Below are 18372 nucleotides of genomic sequence, written 5' to 3' on the forward strand. Positions count from 1 at the left end.
TTTCTCAAACGAACTGAATAGCTTATCGGGACTGAACCAAGTAAATTTCCATTGTGGAGGAAAACACACTTCAAGCTCCGGAGGTAGATGGTAGCTGTTAAGAACAACTAATTGGGGAGAACCTTCCTTCGAGAAAATTTTAAATCTCTTCACCGCCAGTTACACCTACATGTAAAATTTGAATGCTCACTTTGTAAACTTCCTATCGCTCATTCAACTCCTCTTCTTTCATTATCATACTTGTGGTTACCTTACGATATGAAAAAATATATATTCCATAAACATTAATTTAATCGACAATTAGTATTTTAACTGTGTATTATCATTTGGTGCATCGACTGCTACGGTCATTAGCTCCAATATAATTTAATTTCGTTATTACAGCGCATCATCAGCTGGGGCCATCACAAGACAGCAATCAGTGAGCTGTAAGAGACTCCTTGAAAGTATAAGTGTGAGGGCAGACAACGTAATCTCGTACCTGGAATTTCCGCCTGGGAGTCCAGTGCACTATCCAATTAGCTAAATCCGTTCTCTTGATTATATAAGACAATATTCTTTAAAAAAAAAAAAAAAAAAAAAAAAAAAAAAGTGTGGCCTAGTAAGATGTAAATACAAAACATATTTTATTTTATTTACAATACAAAAAAATAATTTATTTACAAGTCATTAAGAATTTTATTAAAATTAATGATTGTAATTAAATAACATCGAACTGCTAAAATCTGAGAACTTAAAATGTACATGATGCCTTATAATGTTATAAATGCCAATAATCTAAAATTAATAAAGTAGTTACAATTAAAAATATTTATTTGTCTCCTTAATTTTAAATTAATTAATTAATCTAATTTAATTTCAGTAGTTATCTATAAAGAATAAAAATAGAAAAAGAAAGAAAGAATGTTTTTTTGTGTAAAGTTGTATTTTTGTAATTTTTTGGAATAAAGGCTTTATTTATTATTTATTTACTTGTCCCCTTAACATTTGTTATTATATAAAATCAAATAAGTTCAACCTAAATTTTTGACTCTCAGAACGTTATTTAATTCGCTCTTTTTCTATTTTTTTAAAGTCAAAATCATAATTCACAAGGTCTGAGCTAAGAGTCCAAAGTTTTGTAGCTGCATCTCCATATTTTCTATCTAAGGATTCTTTGTCTTCTTGTAATCTACAGTCACTGAAATACAATTTTAATTAATAGAAAAGTTTATGGAATTTACAAAAATATAAATTATTTCTTTCACTTACTGCAGAAAGGGGGAGAATAGCGCTCGTGTCAAATTATTACCCTCAGTAAAAAAATGTGTTTTTTAAGTAAATGATATATGAGTGAGAGTATGTTAGATCTAAATACTCAACAAAGAAGGAAGCTTGAACTTTATACTATGTTTAGGTTTCATCACAGTTCCTGAATATCAACTTCTTCTTCAATGGTTCGTCGGTACTTAAAAGGACCAAGGCCTCTTCCATTATCCTTTGCCTTTCCTCCCTTTCACCGGTTATTCTTTGGTAGTTTCTAAACAATATGATCTTTCCTGGGGTAGAATTGTTAACCCCATGCTCAACCTTGTGATTTCAAGGGGTTTTTCCCAAAAACTAGGTGCGATAACCGATATTTGATATTTATTGTGAATATCAAAATTTTAAATTTATTCAATGACTTTTTACTTTTTTTGAGATTTTCTTTGAACATCAAATATACATTACATGCATCTACATCCATTACTTTTATTTTAATCATTTTTTCTATGGAAATTCGTATTAGGAATTTAGGTAATGATGAGGAAAGAGCCATTATCTTACAGTTTTACAATCGCTGATATTTAAAGGAAATGTATAAAGTAACCTTGAGAATTGTAGTAAAGTTTGGTCTGTAGTTGTGATCTAGTAAGTTTCACACTAGATTTAGGTTTTTTTTTTTGGAATCACATCAACTGGGTACTCGGAAACAATTCAATATACTCAAATGTGAGCTGTAGAGGCTCATAGAAAAGTAATATGCAGCCAATGGACTCGATCCCGGAAGTCCATTGACCATTTAGCTAATCTCTTCCTAATATTTTTATTACCAAATGTAAACATATATTATTTTTATTTTACCTGAAATAGCAACCTGAAAATTCATCACTTTCCTTAAGAGCACAGTGTAATATGGTTAAAGCCCCTTCATCTGGTGTTTTATAAAATGGCATAAACACGAGTGATGTAATCCAATGAGCTCCCCAGAAAAAAGTTTTATCAACATATCGTCCCAGGTCAGTTCTTACTATACCGGGATGAATTGAATACACCGCCACACTTTTAGCTAAAAAAAAAAAAAAAGTCTATGCTTAAGAAAGCACTCAACAAATACTTGAAATGAGCCAAACATCTAGCCAAATTTTTTTTTATAGAAATTTAGTAATAAAAATGGCTATTGTAATAATAAATAAGTAGGTTTATATTTACTTCAATAGGCAAAAAAAACTAATACACTTTTTATTGTCGGATGAAACTCAAAACCAGAAAAATATTTCTTTAAAAATAAAGAATTGTATTAAGTTTCAAGTAATGAATTAATGAATCAATGTCATGGACGAGGGGGATATTAAATATACTTACTACAAATACATCAAATGTATTAACACTTAAAATAAAGTACAAGATAGAAAATCAAACCCACTACCACAATACATCCCAGCTTTGTCCAATATTAATAAAGAATCAACTTCGAACATTGCTTACCTTTCAGCTTCTCAGCGAGTTCCATTGTGAACAAAACATTAGCCAGTTTACTTTGAGCGTATGCTCCGATAGCACTGTATCTTTTTTTCTCATAGTTTAGATCATCCCAATGCATTACGCCAACTTTATTTGTACGCATAAAAATGAAAACAATTACATATTACACGAAAATAATATCAAGCAAAAAAAAAAATCCCTTTAACAATTCAATTAATATTTGACCACAAACTTCTTTGAACGTTGACATTATATGGCACCCATGTACATTGATAACGGATAATTATAATTGTTTTTTATGATGAAAAAAAGCTATCTTGTCTGCATTGAATTTTTTAAAAAAATATTTTGTGATTAGAAAAAAAAAGTCATTTTTATTAGTACATTTTCAAAATGTTATGGGGCCAAGTATGTAGAAAAGTGCAATGGAATTTAGATGTAGCATTTTTCCCTTAAGTTCTGATGTTGATTTCTGTGACTGGAAATTTTGAGTTAGAGTATGGCGTTTTGGAATGCATTTACTGTGAAGAACTTAATAAAAGTTTCCGGAAGGAAGAAACTAATTGGCATTTGACACATTATAAATTTGTGTTCCAAGCGCAAGTTACAAATTGTAAAAAATTTCTCAGAAAATTATTTCTTATACTTGAAGGATACAAAAGGGCTCCGAAAAAAAAATGTTTGACACATTACCATCAATTTTTCACAGCTTTTGATGATAAAAGAAATTTTATTTCTAAAATTAAAAGAAGAGCAGCCTTTAAAGAGTCATTGTCTAAAGTTTGATGATGCAGCTGAAAGTCGCTGGTGCAGAGCCAAGCGGCAACGAAGTTATCTGCTTCTAAGGAAAGAAAGAAGATTTCGAGACAAGCAAAAAAAAACAGAAACTGTGGCTTCCAATGTGAAGTACAAGGAATTCAAATTTAATTGTAGGCTGTATCGTAAGCTAGGATATTAAGCTAAAGATGGTAAAAATATGCTTAATAAATCTAAATATGAAAAAAAGCACGTGGAATTTTTGAAGTGTCATAAGAAAGGACAAGACGTCAATGAATGCAAAATGGTATTTAAAGGATTAGGTCAGGGAAAGATGAAGGAGGCATCAGTTTTCTTACAATATAAAAGTTTTGAGTAAAGTCGGGAGTGTAGAAATAAAATGCACTTTAGAGAATTTTGTACACGTAAAAGATTCGAGGCATAATTTGATTAGTCTAAGAAGGTTGGAGAAGAAGAGATTTGTTATTTTTTAAATATTTAATTAGAATATTGAAGTCTATTAAAAAAATTCCACATCGCCCCATCAAGAAAAAAAGGGCAGTAGTAAATAAAAATGTAGATGTATAAGACTAAATATGGAGCTATTTGCAAGTGAAACATTTATAATCTAAAGATGTTCAAAGTATGTATAACAACTTAGAAAAACAAATCAGAACTATTATAGAAGTTCTAATAGATAGCTACTACTATACTAGAAAAGCTAGAAAATCCATTGCACCAGGGAAGAGCTGGGTCACAAAATTGATTAACAAAAAAGGAGAAGTGATTACCAGTAGGATGGTTATTATTGGTGCGACGACTGTTTTTTATATTCAATTACAACATCAAGTAATAGTCCAAATTAAAAAGGTAATGCAGAAGAGTTTGCGGAATCCATGCCAAATGAAATCACTGCCCTGATACAGGAGCTAAGAAATGAAAAAATGCCAGAGACGGAATCACTGCTGAACAATAAAAAATTACATTCGAAAACCAGGGACCGTCTCTCACTGAACATTTTAATAAAATAGTGGGAGGGAACATGTCGGGTTTCTAGTCAATGGCTAAAATTAGAAATAATTCTGTTGCATAAAAAAGTTTACCCTCAGTTTTGAGTAATTACCGACCAATAAGTTTAATACTAGATTTTGCAAAATTATTTTCAAAGACAATTCAGACCCGGCTTAAACTTATACTAAATGAAAATCAATCCATAGATCAAGCTGGTTTTCGAAAAGGTTTTTCCACAATTGACAACCTCATGCCTCATTAACCTCATTAATGGACTATAGCAAAGCTTTTGATATGATAGACCATAAATTCCTGTTTAACAGCTTACAACGTCTCGGAGTTAGCAAGAGGACTGTAAAAGTTCTAAGATTCTGTTATGGGAATAGTTGCGCAAGAATAATTCTCTACACATCCGAACTTATCCGGTCACATCCGCTGAAAAAAGAAGTGCGTCAAGGTGATTCATTGTCCCCTGATCTCTTTAATTGCATTCTAGAAAAAGTATTTAGGAAGTTAGATTGGCAGGAAAGGACTGCATATTAATGAGAAACACTAAGCAACCTTCGTTTTGCGGTTGTCGTAGTTCTCGTTGCTAAATTCTGAACTGAATTAAAAGAATTAAATGAAGCGGTTAAGGAGGAAGGTCTGGGGGTCAATCTTGATAAAACTGTAAAAATAGTGAGAAAGATGTGATTCGTCTTGGAAATGAGAAGTTAAATTGAGTGGAACAAACTGTCTACCTGGGGCAAATGATTTCTTTTGAAGGAAGACAAATTCAAGAAATAAACCGGAGGATTAAGATCGCTTGGTCATAATTTTAGTCATATAAATATATTTTCAAAAGATAAGTCCATTCCGCTGAAAACTAAGATTTTGGATACTTGTATCACTCCATCACTGACTTATGAGTGCCAAACCTGGCAACTAAATAAAACCATAGCGATGAGGTTACAAACTACGCATGGACATAGTATGCTGTTCCTCAGAAAAAAAGAAAAAGTTAAAAAAGTAGAACCATGGAAGATGTCAAGAGCTCGCGATGTACTTATAACTGTGACAGATATAAAGTGGCAATGGGCTGGCTGCATAGCCAGGATGGATTCAACTAGATGGGCCAAGAGGACGACAGATTGGTATCCAATCTTCATGACAAGTAGTAGAGGAAGACCAAGCTCTAGATGGCAAGACGACATTGAAAATTTCAAGCAATAGACATACAGGCATGGTGCAGATTGGGAGAGGCTTATGCCCTATACTTTTAATTAAGAACATATATATATTATACATTAAACTTACATTTATGAGCATCAGAAGACACATTGATAATTCTAGCCGGAGCTGAATTAATTATTTTTGGCAATAAAAGGCATGTAAGTAAGAAATGTCCTAAATGATTAACGCCAAAATGAGTTTCAAAACCATCTTCAGTTTTACCCTCAGGGCACACCATCACTCCTGAGACAAATAAAATGAGAAGTACTGACTAAACTTGTTATTGATACTTAAGCATTAAAATTTAAGCTTTAAAAGAAGTTTAAATATCTCATATATAATAACGTAAAGAAATTTCTGAAAAAACGAGAATTTGTAACTACTACTAAAATTAAGATCATTTCAGTTGATGCTGACATTTTTAGTTTACTGCTCATTTATACTACAAAAGTGATAAATGGCACCTGATTAACTGCTAATCAAAACAACTGTTGCTACAAAACTCAACGTAAATTTAAAAAAAAAATATATAGAAGAGTTAACCGAATCAAATTAGTTTACTTGTTATGTATAGCGTTACATTGAAACATGAAAGTAATACAGTATAGCATAACATTATCATCAAGAAATGGCTTGTGAAGAACAGGCCCTTACTTGTATTTTATATTGAATTCTGTATCATGTCAATCATCTTAATTTACTTTCAATTTTAAACAAAACAAAAACAAAAAGTTAAGAAAATTTGTATATGAAATTATTTTGGCCCTGAGTGAAAAATACTTCTACATTGAACAAAGGAGCTCAAATATTTTCCAAAATTGCCTTGAGTAGGAAAACTGGAAGAGCAACCGTAACTAGAAATTTAATTCGTCCTAGGTCCGACGTTGCACAGATTCTATTGCTTGTTTAAATGACTTTGGAACGAGTGCAAATAGTAAATAATAAACTAATTCAGAAAGAAATTTATCGCACACTGCTTTTGATGAAGTGACTTTCCTTTATAATTAACTAAAATTTTATATAGATCCAAGTTTCATAATTACCTCCACCATTAAAGTGTAATAGTTTTATGATAAAATAGTAATAAACATTATTTTTCCGCAGGAGGCTATCCTGATTGTCTGTTAAAAATTTCCATAATATGTATATGACACAAAAATTGAAGTGTTAGTTCACAAATCCCCAGACTATAATGAAGAGATATTCATCGAAACAGCCAGACAATTCGAATTCCACTCGCTCTCTTAAAATGTCATTTTAAATAGTTTTTATTAATCGCTCTTTTATTTCAATGATTGACCTTAATTTGCATCAAGTTATTTATAAAACATTGGATGAGCATCGAAAAGTAACATAAGCTATGTTTAATAAAAACAGTTTTTACAACTTTTTGAAACTTACCTGCATTATTTATTAAGAAGTGAAGATTTTCTTCTTTTAAATTTATTTCTTCTGCACATTTCCTCACCGAAGAAAATGAGGATAAATTTAAATGTTTAATGACTAATTCGCCCACTTTATCTTCATTTCGAACTTCATTCTGTATTTGCAATAAGGCATCTTCTGCTCTCTTAATATCCCTACAGGCTAAAATTACTCTTGCCCCTTGAAAAAATATACAGATAAAACTTTTGAATTATCTCAAATCGTTTGAATTTCTGAGAAAAAGTAACAAAAAGATTATTTATAAAATATAATCACCCTCACAACCTAATAGGTGTAAAATAAATTATTTTATTCCATTTTAGCATTTGCGTTGTGAAATAACTAAACAAAGAAACCAATCTGTAACCGGTCACTATGTATTTATACAATATAAATAGAATAAATGATAAAATGCTTCTTTTTTTTTTTTTTTGAGTTGTGGTATATGTACTATCCCAGTCACAGTTTCGAGGCTCCATTTCAGGTGTTCATCAGATCGAGGACTGAATGGAGGGTGAACTGGACAGAATAGCGCCGGAAGGGAGGGAGGCATATGATTCACTGATGGCTCCAAGATGGCCTGTGGGACTATGGTTGGAGTATAAGGGATTAAACCTAAGGTATTCATTGAGAGAGCTCTTGGGAGATATGCCACCGTCTTCCAGACCGAAGTCTTTGCTATAAAAACTTGTGCTGAGGAAAACCTGTAAATGAATCTTAGAAATAAGGAGATTCGCAACTTTTCGGACAGCGAAGCTGTACTGAAGGCCCTTACTTCCTCCAGAACTACCTCTTCCCTTCCCTGGTTTGAGAATGTAAAAAGGCCCTAGAACAACTGGCTCAGCACAATAAAGTTCGGCTGGAATGGGTGCCGGTTCATGTGGGGATTAATTAATACGCCTTTCATTGGTCCTGAACCTGTCTCAGGCGAATCACCGAGGGTACAATTCGTGCGGTTCTCTGAGATTGGACCTGGAGAGAGCATGAAAAGAACTGGGTGAGGTGTACTGGGGTCAAACACAGTAAGAATATGGTGCATTGGATATGTAAACAAAGAACCGAAGAAACGCTGGGCTTGGGCAGAAATCAGATTTCTGTGATTACAGGCCTATTCACGGAGCATGGTAGGTTCAGGAAGCATCTGCGCAAGGTGAGGCTTATTAGCTCGGAACCGTTGTGCAGATTGTGTCAGAAAGAGGAGGGGAGGACACGGCGTCTCACCTGCTGTTCGAAATCGAGCGGTTGCGCTATGAAACCTTTGAAACTTTGAGATTAAAGGAGATATTATCGCAAAAAATTTTTGTTTTTTCATAAGTGTCTCGAACAATTTTTTTTACAGATACTAACATAAATTCTTGTAAATATACATTAATATATCTTTTTTATTAGAAATTTCGGGAAAAATAATTTAAGGCATTGACTTATCTTAAAGAACCTAGTATTTAGAAGAAATTCCAAGGGTGCAGAAATGATAGAATTATAAAAAAAGGTCATAAATGAAGTTATAGAAGATGGTCAGCACTAAAGAAAAAAATTTCCTGTGATAATTTTTATTCAAATACTGAGTGATCAATAAGAGATCAGAGGTTTAAGTAACCTTTAAATTTGTAACCACTCTAATAAAGTAATTAGGTAATGACACCAATTTTTACTAGATGACATGGGTTTGTAGATATAGAATGTGAATACAGAGCTCTTTTGAAGTTACCCTATAAGTAAGGCAGTTTTGTTTCCAATACACTGAAGTTTGAAATTTGAGATTACACATACTGATTTCTCTATTTCCTAGTTCCCAATTAAGCATAAGAAAAAAAGAAAATTTGTTCCTCACCTAAACGGTAAAGTTCTTTTGCAGTTGCTTTTCCTATTCCAGTGTTCGACCCCGTTATTAGAGCAGTTTTTCCATCTAAACGTTTGTTGGTAATCACTTTCGATGCATTAAAACCCATTTTAATAAGGAATTTAAAGAATCTAATACTTGTACAGATCTGTTCTACTTATACATAGATCTCCGAGTGGCCAGGTTAATTGCACTTTCTAAAAGCCTAGCTGAAATAACTAAATACCTAATTCTACATCCAAGTGGGGGCAAAGGAGGTAAATCTTATCCAGAACTTCTATTTTATATCATTAAATAAAAATTATTTATAAAACTTCAGCCCAAAGTACTTTTTAGAAAAGCTTAAGTTTTCTACTTCAGAATACTAAGTGGAATGTACTTTAATTTTCAAATATGATAAATGAAAAATTCCAACCAGACTGAGTTCCCATTAAATTACCTCCTACTGACGAACAATCAAAAATGACCTTTATCTACTCAACAATCCATGAGTTCCGCAATTAATATTGACATTTCTGAAAAAGACATTAAAAAGTTGAAAAAACATTCAATGTTTATGATAAGAAAACTCATTAGTATTATGTAAACCATTGTCGTTTAAAGCCAGGAATGTTCGTACAACTACTGATCAGGCCTACTATTTTTAAAAGTATGAGATTTAATAACTGCGATCTGATCAGTAATCCAATGAAAGTTTTATCTATTTATTTCCTATTTATTTATTACAGAATTTACTTTTTGCTCGAAATTATGACGTTAATTTAAGATTTTTTTCTCGATTCCCTTTATTTTATTTTAGAAGATTATTCGTTGTGTGCTTGCTCAGGATCACAATTATGAGGTTATGAAACCTCCCTCTGAGTACTTAATAATAATACCGTGAACCATACTTGCAGACAGCACGTTAGATAATGAAAACAGTTTTTGCCACCTAAAAGATTGTTGTATGGTTTTCAAAAACTACAGTTCAAGTTCTAGTTAACTGGTACACTGAATCCTACTGAGACAGTTATATTGGAGTTATCTAACATCCTTAAGTCTTGGAACGTATTTCTTAATTTATTAATTTTAATCTACATTGATTAGATTCAAAATGTTAAGTCTAAGAGGAATTTCAAAGGTACTTTTATTCTTTCAGCTTATAAATTTTTTTGTCAACTCTTGTCACAATTATGTATTTGGTTTTAAGGTGCTTCCTCCTGTTATTGTAAACAACATACAAATTCGGAGTAGAACTGCTAAACATTGGAACCCAAAATTCAAAAAACTTCGCGGACAAAAAGTAAAGAATTTAAAGATAAAAGATAACTTACAGTTGCATTACCTTAATTTTTAATCTTTTCTATTCAGTTCATTAAGGTTGAATTACCTAATTTTGAAGAGTTAAATAAAACTACAGAAGAATTAAGTAGGGAAAAAATAAGGTCTAAGATGAAGGAAAGAGGAATCTTACCTCAAAGGCCTTGGACGGAACGACCAGTGTATATAAGTTCTACTGGAACTGTTTTTGAACCTTACGTCCCTCCTGAAGGAGATGGAAAAGTGTCTAGTATTACAAAACAGGTAATTTCCTTAATCTTGTTGAGTAGAAGAAGTGAACTCTTAAGACTGTGTGAGTTATCAATACATAAATGATTGTTCATTCTTTTGGTGACTGATTCATAGCTCCAATAGGATGAAAAAATAATTGCCATTTCAGTCGAGTAAAATTTATTTTGCCGAGCTTTCGACCTAGGGACTAGGTCATCTTCAGGGCTAGTTTACAAAGTAATATTTTTACATTACAAGGTTGGTGTCTTGTCTGTTCATGGGCTGAGTGTGGACAGACAAGACAGAAGACACACCAACCTTGTAATGTAAAAATATTACTTTGTAAACTAGCCCTGAAGATGACCTAGTCCCTAGGTCGAAAGCTCGGCAAAATAAATTTTACTCGACTGAAATGGCAATTATTTTTTCATCCTACATAAATGATATTTATTTGTTCATGAATATTTTAGCTTAAGAGGTCCTTTGGAGGCTGCCTTTTTTTATAGTTAGTTTAGTTCTTTTTTTAATTGATGTATGTAAAAAAATTAAGATCAGTAAATAAATAATATTAATCCTGTCATAAATTTATTATTCATTACCCCGTAGAAAAATAATAAGCTAGATCACTAAATCTGTGAATTTTTTACCGAGTGTATTCACATTCTATTCTTATCTGAATTGGTAATGAAAATTGTACTTTAAAGAATCGTTTATTTACTTTAGTTGCATTAAAAACTAACGCAGTAGTATGAGATACTTGTTCATAGCAATTTATTTCAGTAGCTATAATTTTTTAAGTACTTTCCAATTTAATTTGTACCGCGAATTTGAGGTAGTACTAGAAAATATGTAACTTTTATGAGATTGCTCTTATGTGTCATAGTCGTTATTTTACAACAGTACTTGTAAATTACAGAAACAACGCAATAAGCTTACTTAACTTTGAATAACTGTCAGCAATCTTATCGGTTACTTAGTATATGGGCAGCAGTCTGAGCTGTAAGCACTTCCCTTTCATACATTTTGCTCCCACAGATTTATGTTCGATTGATACGCTCAATACGTAATTCTTCTGTTTGATTATTACGATTTTTCATTTTTCAATGAATTTATGCTTTGTAGAGTAATTATAATTGCAAATTGTTTCGAATTTGATTTCAGGGAGCTAAACAGAAACTAGAATACATTGAAAAAAAAAGTAAATCTATGATGGCATTAAGAAAGATTAGAAGTTTTGAAGATGAGTTTGAATTTGACGACTTTTTAAAGGAAGCACAAGATATATATATTGCTGCCCACCTCGCTATGATTAAGTATTTATTTTAAAAATTTTATAATCCGGTTCAATTTTTGTTTTACAGCTGAAAAGAACTAAACATTATTTTAGTAAAATAACGAGGAAAGAATTAGAATCCTCTAAAAAATTCTGTTCTATTGACGCTGTTATAATATCTAAAGAATTATTTGTGTGTTTGGCTGTTATAATTTTTGGATTGCCGGGGCAAAAAAAAAACGCTAATGTTGAAATGCACCCAACAGATAATTTTTTTCATCTTTCAATTCTCAAATTTTCTTTAAAATATAAGGCATACCCTCGTTTATAACTACCTTTTTTTGCAACAAATCAAAACAATTTTTTTTGCAACTTTTTTTATACAAATCGAATAAATTCCGAGACCAATTTTGTAAAAAAAGGCTAAATGGAGTTTTCATAAATTCTTTAATATTCCGCTCTTAGGAAGTGAACTGTTATCGCAATTAAATTTCTGTTTCTCATCTTATTAGAAAGTAATTTTACTTTCTTTCACCTCTTTCAATAAAATTGCTTAATAACAAAGTGCCACGGTTGCCGAGAGGTTAGAGGCAAGGTCCGCAAAGCTAAGATGTGGTGGTATTGGGATCATTTCCCGGCCTCTAGTCAATTGATATTATTAAATGGTAAGTATGAGAATTTAATAGTGAAGTATTTTTATAAGTCGCCTCCGACCACGACACCTAATTAGCTAGTTGGCTGTAGAAGATGTATCACTGTCTGGAGAAAGACAATGTTGTCTGCAATTAAATTACACTGTCCTCAGGCCATCAATTTTCTAAAAAAAAGCTCCGGGCACCAATAACCTCCTCTTTAAATAACGTTAATTTTTTTTTTTTTTTTTTGTATATGTTAGTGTTTGAATTTTCTAAAAAACATATTTTTTTAAGCTTCAATAATGATTATTTTTAATATTTAATAGCGTTTCATTAAATCTGTTCATTAAAAGTTCTAATTTTAATCTAATCTAATTTAAATGAATGTGGGTGTGCTATTGTTAAATGAATAAAAATAATATTAAAAGAAAAAAATAAATTAGTTAGCTAGTAAATTGGTCTGTGACATCTACCTAATTCTAAAAGTTATAAATGAAAATTTAATGCAGTAAATTTACATAGATCGTATCAATTTTTACAAGATTTCCAAATTAACAAAAGATTTTCAGTATCCAAAAAGACAATGTTCCAGTTTTTAAAATCATCTTCAAAAATTCATAAAAACATTTTACAAAAGCGAATGTTGAAGTACTTAGCGCCTTTAGTTGTCTTAGGGACAAATGGGGAAAATTATATACAAATTTTAATTTCATAAATTTTTTCGAAATGGCTGAAAGACTTTAAAACGAGGTTAACTGAGGTTAAACGAGGTTAACCGGTTCTAATATTTCATATACACTGGGCCAAAAAAGTCTGTGAACACTAACCTAAATTTTATTACTTTTATTATTATCTTATTAGAAACTTCTTTTATTTTCAAATGAGATATACTATTCGATAGAGAGAAACCAGAGTTTTCATTTTATATTCAATCTTTTATTTTTGTTCAGCAGGAATATCACAATTAAATGTTTAACAAAACAACACCCCAAACGAATGCAAAAAAAGTCTGTGAACACTTTGCAGAAATAAATCAATCTTACACATTGTACGTGAATTATAAATTTTAAAAACTTGTAGGACCTCCTATGTTCCTAATCACTTCCAACAAGCGAGCTTTCATCGATCCTAATAATTTTGTGGTCGTCAATGTTGGAATTTTATCCCACTCTTCTAAAATAGCGTTTTTTAGTTGTTCACGGTTTCTTATTCCTCGTTTATTTATTTGGCGGCTGATTTCATCCCACAAATGTTCTATTGGGTTAAGGTCTGGCAATTGTGGAGGGGTGTTTAGGCGCCAGAGTGTATTATTTAAAAGCCATTCCCGAGTTTTTAGTGCGGTATGTTTCGGGTCATTGTCTTGTTGGAAGACAAACGTTCCCTCCAACCCTAATTTTTTTGAATTTTCGTTTAAATTGCGTCTTAATATATCCACATACACATATTGGTCCATCATACCATTAATTAGATCTAACTTGCCCACTCCTTTAGCACTCATGCACCCCACACCAGAATGTTGCCTCCCCCATGCTTAAAAGTAGGCTTCATATTTTTCATTTTCATAGCTTCATTTCTTTTTCGCCACACTTTTTGTCGTCAATCAGACCCACATACATTGAATTTCGACTCATCTGAAAAGATTACGGTTTCCCAGAAACTAGAAGGCTTAGAAACATATTCTTTCGCGAAATCCAATCGGCGGTTACGATTTATCTTATTGATTAAAGGTTTTTTCCTCGGGACTCGACCGCAATAATCGTATTCATGTAATTTATTTCTAATTGTCTGTGGTGTTACGCTTACACATAACCACTTGATAATTCTTGACTGATTTTTTGAGCGCTTGTCCTGGGTTCTTCTCGAACAGACTTCAGAATTTGCCGTTTATGAAAGGAATTAAGTTTTGGTGGCCGTCCACTGCGTGGCCTACTAATCACATTTCCGTACTTTTTAATTATATTATGCACCGTTAAAGGGTTTTTTTGAACTATCTTCCCTATTTCTCGAATACTTTTTCTTTCATTTCACAACGTCACAATAAGTTCTCGAATTGGTCTGGGAACTTCCATATTAGTGGTTAAATATGTACTAATTAGATTATTTATTCACAGAACTGACTGTAGTGGTTTCTACAATACAATAGAGAACTTTCAAACTTTATTCAATCGTTTTTCTGTTTGTTATCTTAATGTTTGTACATATTTATACAGCTGTTCACAGACTTTTTTTGCATTCGTTTGGGGTGTTGTTTTGTTAAACATTTAATTGTGATATTCCTGCTGAACAAAAATAAAAGATTGAATATAAAATGAAAAACTCTGGTTTCTCTCTATCGAATAGTATATTTCATTTGAAAATAAAAGAAGTTTCTAATAAGATAGTAATAAAAGTAATAAAATTTAGGTTAGTGTTCACAGACTTTTTTGGCCCAGTGTATGTATGTTGTAGAAAATGAAAACATTGTCAAAATTATTTTTTCGAAATGCGGTTAGTTATGCCCTTTTAGTTAATAATTTATTGAAGAAGTTTCAATTTATAAAAATTAGTAATCAAGATGTATATTAGAAAATTAGTGAACGAAATATATTATTTTTCATTTTACTTGGGCATCTTTATTTACAAACGTAGATAGGCTTTTAGAGTAAACAGTACTTTTCAAATTAAAGATGAAAATAGAATTGGTTATATCATATTCCAATCTTAAGTAGATTATTTACTTTTAATGCCGTTTTTGTTTTTAAAATCAAGTTTATATTTAAAGTAAAACCCAAAGATTTATTTGGATATTAATTTACCTTTGACAGGTTTTTAGTTTTCAATTTCAGTAACCTAGTTATTCGAGTTGGTCATTTTGATTACTAAGAAGAAAGGGAAATAACCAAATTCAGAGAACTCTTACAACGTTTTCCTTATACTTTAAGCGTTCATGATTCGTCGACTTAATATGCCTCACCTCTTCTGGTCTCCACATCTAGATGTCACTTTTGAAGATAAGTCATAAGTATAAATGTTTAATTATGTTTGTATCCATTTTTTTCAGCAAAGACAGAGAAAAATTGCCACAGTTCGTAACTGAAAGAGCTTATCCTGTAAGTCTCCCAAAAAAATAAAATAAAATAATTATTTTTATAAATTGCAAGTTTATTTTGTAGTCATAAATTTGCTTTTTCTAGGAGGTAGTCCATAATATTGGTGACAAAACTATAAACTGGCGTTTCCTAGAATCAATTCAGCCACCGAAAGTAGTTCATGTGAGATGTCTGGATGTTATTACCAAAGAAAATATTTTTAGTCAAATTACTGTCAGGTTTCATACACAGCAGGTACATAAGCTTCATTGTTCAAATTACCTAGTAACTTACTTTCAAAAGTTGAAAGGCTGATGATAACCATTTCGAACTGGCTGTCTACTGAGCCCAGCTGTCTAATTTCTAACTAGGAATAGTTATTTAATTGAATAAAACAGCCCCTTTTAATTAAAGCGTTTCTAGTGGCGTATTCTACTACATGAGTATAATGTATTTTGATCGAAACTAATTTGAGTTAATTAATTGAGTTATTGCATTTAGCAGGTCTTAGAAATATCATAGGCTTCTTCGATATTTAATTTATGTAATCGGAATTAAAGTTCACAGAAATGCCAACGTCATCGACTCTCAACGTGGTGGCTACAATAGCTAGTCTTCACTCAGTGGACAAAAGCTAAAGGTGTGAGAAAATAGGCTGTGTGCAAGAGCGAGTTGAGAGCGTAAAAAAGCGTTAGGAGAAATTAGCGCTACGTCAGTGTATAATATGAAAATTAAAATGTGGCAAACTGACTGATGATAGTTAGCTCCTAAGGAAATCTCAGTCGTTAAATAAAAAAAGTTTCTAGGTAAACACTTGAAAAAGATTGTTAAAAGCCGTTTAATAAACTACCTTTATAAATAAGTATTCTTGGCTTTTATCCTAGACCTGGAAAACTTCTGATTTGGTGCTAAATCAGCAAGATATCCGAATAATCTATCAGCTATAAGCTGTAAGTTTACTCAGCAGTGTTACATAATCTATGGACTAGATCGCTAACTAGGTCAATCATCATTTGGTTAGCACAGATATAATTAAGGATGAACAGTTTGGCTTTATTAAAATGCTTTCAGCAAAGGTTAAGTTAGTTTGTAGGCCATGTAACTGAGGCAAACAAAAATAACGCAAACGTACACATAAAATCTTTGATGAACATCCAAAAAGTGTGTGATTCAGTGACATACTGTCCTGGGTTATAGATTGTTAGTGAACAGTTTTCTACTTTACTTTGTTAAGTTCTAACCTTTAACTGTGTTATAAGTTCTCATAAGTTTACAATATGACAGCAGTACTTAGGTCCAACATAATTGTGCTTGGATCCGCTGGATGTTGTTGATTTTATCCGTCATAGTACCTATGGTTTCTGAACGATTCAGATTTTACCCAGCATCATGTTTTTATATCCCACCGTGTAAAACTAAAATTCTTTTCTTTAAGTATTTAATTTACTTTAAAGTATTATAAACAAAATATCAATAAGGTCCTGGATCTCCTGAGTCTAAAGCCATTCTCCCCTCTTCAGGGACAAACTGATTTAAATCAAAATAACTTACCGAGAATTTTTTCTTTTTTTAAATTTTCATTATTAAACTTTGTAATCTCTAAGCTTACATTTAGATCTATAATTTACAAAATTGTTATATTTTTTTGCTACATTTTCCCAGAATAAGAGCTCTTCTGAAAGTAGGTTGGCGATAATCTCTTTTAGAGATCCTCCTAAAGCGCTATTTCAGCTACTTTTTGCTATTTAATCCTAAACTAAATTTAAATAATTTTCAATCTGCTTTGTTTATTTTTCAGATTTTGGCTGTTTATGACAGATTTGGTCGTTTAATACATGGAAATGAGCAACTTCCAAAAGATGTCCTAGAATATGTAGTTTTTGAAAAACATTTATCCAATAAGTATGGAAAGTGGAGAATACATGATAAAATAATTCCTAGTTGGATGCCACCCAAAGAACCAAGTAGAAAAACACATATAATCTCTGAATAAATGAGAACAAATGAACTTAGCCTTGTCAAATAAACTTTAAAATTACTGTGTTTTTTAATCTTTAAAATTGTAACTTTTAAGTTAGTGTGTCACACTTATTCTGTTAAGAGAATATGAAGAAATTAAAAATCTAATTATGATCCATAATGGCCAATGCTATGATTGGTGGGTAGGGAAGGGATTAGCTGAGTGGTTAGCGAATATTGGATTCCAACGCGGAGATCACGGGTACGAATCCTGCTGCTGGCCCTTGGATTAGATTGTAAATTAACAAATAGCAATTTAAAAATGTCGTAATTTTTTTTTCGATACCTCTCTTTTCTGCGAAGAAAAAAATAAAAGTTTAAGTTCTGAATAGAATACCACGCTGACATGGTAGGCGTGTGAAGTCGTAAAGGGGCATAATTCAAAAGAGATTGTCAAAGAAGAAATCCTCATTTATGTATGTATATTGTATACATACTATTGTATATATGTATATATTTGTTTTTTTTAATAAGGCAGACCCCGAGCGCTAGCTCTCACTCGCCATGTGTGTTGAAAGGATTGACATCTGAGGTCACGGATGTTTTTCAGTGCGTAGCAGGGTTAAATGCATTCCCATCACAGGACAGTGCACAGTAGATTCCTCAAAGAAAATTCGGTTAAAGTGTAGTCAGCCGTCAATTAGGCTAGCTCAATCTAATCCCGTCACACATTTACCTTTTACTACAATGATACTAATTATTAAAACTGTCCGGTTGTATATTGTTGTAATAATTCGGGCGCTTCGGTCCAAGTAGGACCTTGGCCTCTTCCGTGATTTTCTTCCATGCTTTGTAAGTGGAACTGCCTATCTTTTCGAAATTACTATATACTTTTTTCTTCCTCTAACTCTTCTAGAACTTTTTTTCGAAGCTGCATTA

The 18372-nt window shown here is 31.9% G+C and overlaps 2 protein-coding genes across 3 annotated transcripts; one reads left to right on the forward strand and one right to left on the reverse strand.

Annotated features, from left to right (window-relative positions):
- Positions 1-921: 921 nt before the first annotated feature.
- Positions 922-9624, reverse strand: LOC141458861 (retinol dehydrogenase 12-like). Of its 2 annotated transcripts, XM_074137411.1 has the most exons (6): positions 8960-9623; positions 7105-7308; positions 5788-5946; positions 2728-2850; positions 2104-2308; positions 922-1180 (listed from the first exon to the last, which is right to left on the reverse strand). In XM_074137411.1, the coding sequence occupies exons 1-6, from the start codon at positions 9075-9077 to the stop codon at positions 1042-1044; spliced, it is 948 nt and encodes a 315-aa protein (XP_073993512.1). In that variant the 5' UTR covers positions 9078-9623; the 3' UTR covers positions 922-1041. The 2 variants fall into 2 exon arrangements, with proteins under 2 accessions (XP_073993512.1, XP_073993521.1); XM_074137420.1 differs by lacking the exon at positions 5788-5946 and having other exon boundaries at positions 8960-9624.
- A 187-nt stretch (positions 9625-9811) lies between these two features.
- mRpL45 (mitochondrial ribosomal protein L45) lies at positions 9812-17513 on the forward strand. Its single transcript, XM_074137426.1, has 7 exons — positions 9812-10088; positions 10158-10250; positions 10319-10531; positions 11660-11811; positions 15447-15495; positions 15580-15729; positions 17273-17513. Exons 1-7 carry the CDS (start codon positions 10062-10064, stop codon positions 17465-17467), a joined length of 879 nt encoding a protein of 292 aa, XP_073993527.1. The 5' UTR covers positions 9812-10061; the 3' UTR covers positions 17468-17513.
- The last annotated feature ends 859 nt before the right edge of the window (positions 17514-18372 follow it).

This window comes from Rhodnius prolixus, unplaced genomic scaffold, assembly GCF_049639745.1.
Source record: "Rhodnius prolixus isolate KJV_2025 unplaced genomic scaffold, Rpr scaffold_1, whole genome shotgun sequence".
NCBI lineage: Eukaryota > Metazoa > Arthropoda > Insecta > Hemiptera > Reduviidae > Rhodnius > Rhodnius prolixus.

Coding starts and splice junctions, on each gene's coding strand:
- LOC141458861 (XM_074137411.1), bottom strand. CDS start 9,077: ATGGGTTTTAATGCATCGAAAGTGATTACCAACAAACGTTTAGATGGA. Junction 2,309..2,727: donor ACTCGCTGAGAAGCTGAAAG/GTAAGCAATGTT, acceptor TTTTTTTTTTAG/CTAAAAGTGTGGCGGTGTAT. Junction 1,181..2,103: donor TTTTCAGGTTGCTATTTCAG/GTAAAATAAAAA, acceptor ATTGTATTTCAG/TGACTGTAGATTACAAGAAG.
- mRpL45 (XM_074137426.1), top strand. CDS start 10,062: ATGTTAAGTCTAAGAGGAATTTCAAAG. Junction 11,812..15,446: donor GCCCACCTCGCTATGATTAA/GTATTTATTTTA, acceptor CATTTTTTTCAG/CAAAGACAGAGAAAAATTGC. Junction 15,496..15,579: donor TAACTGAAAGAGCTTATCCT/GTAAGTCTCCCA, acceptor TGCTTTTTCTAG/GAGGTAGTCCATAATATTGG.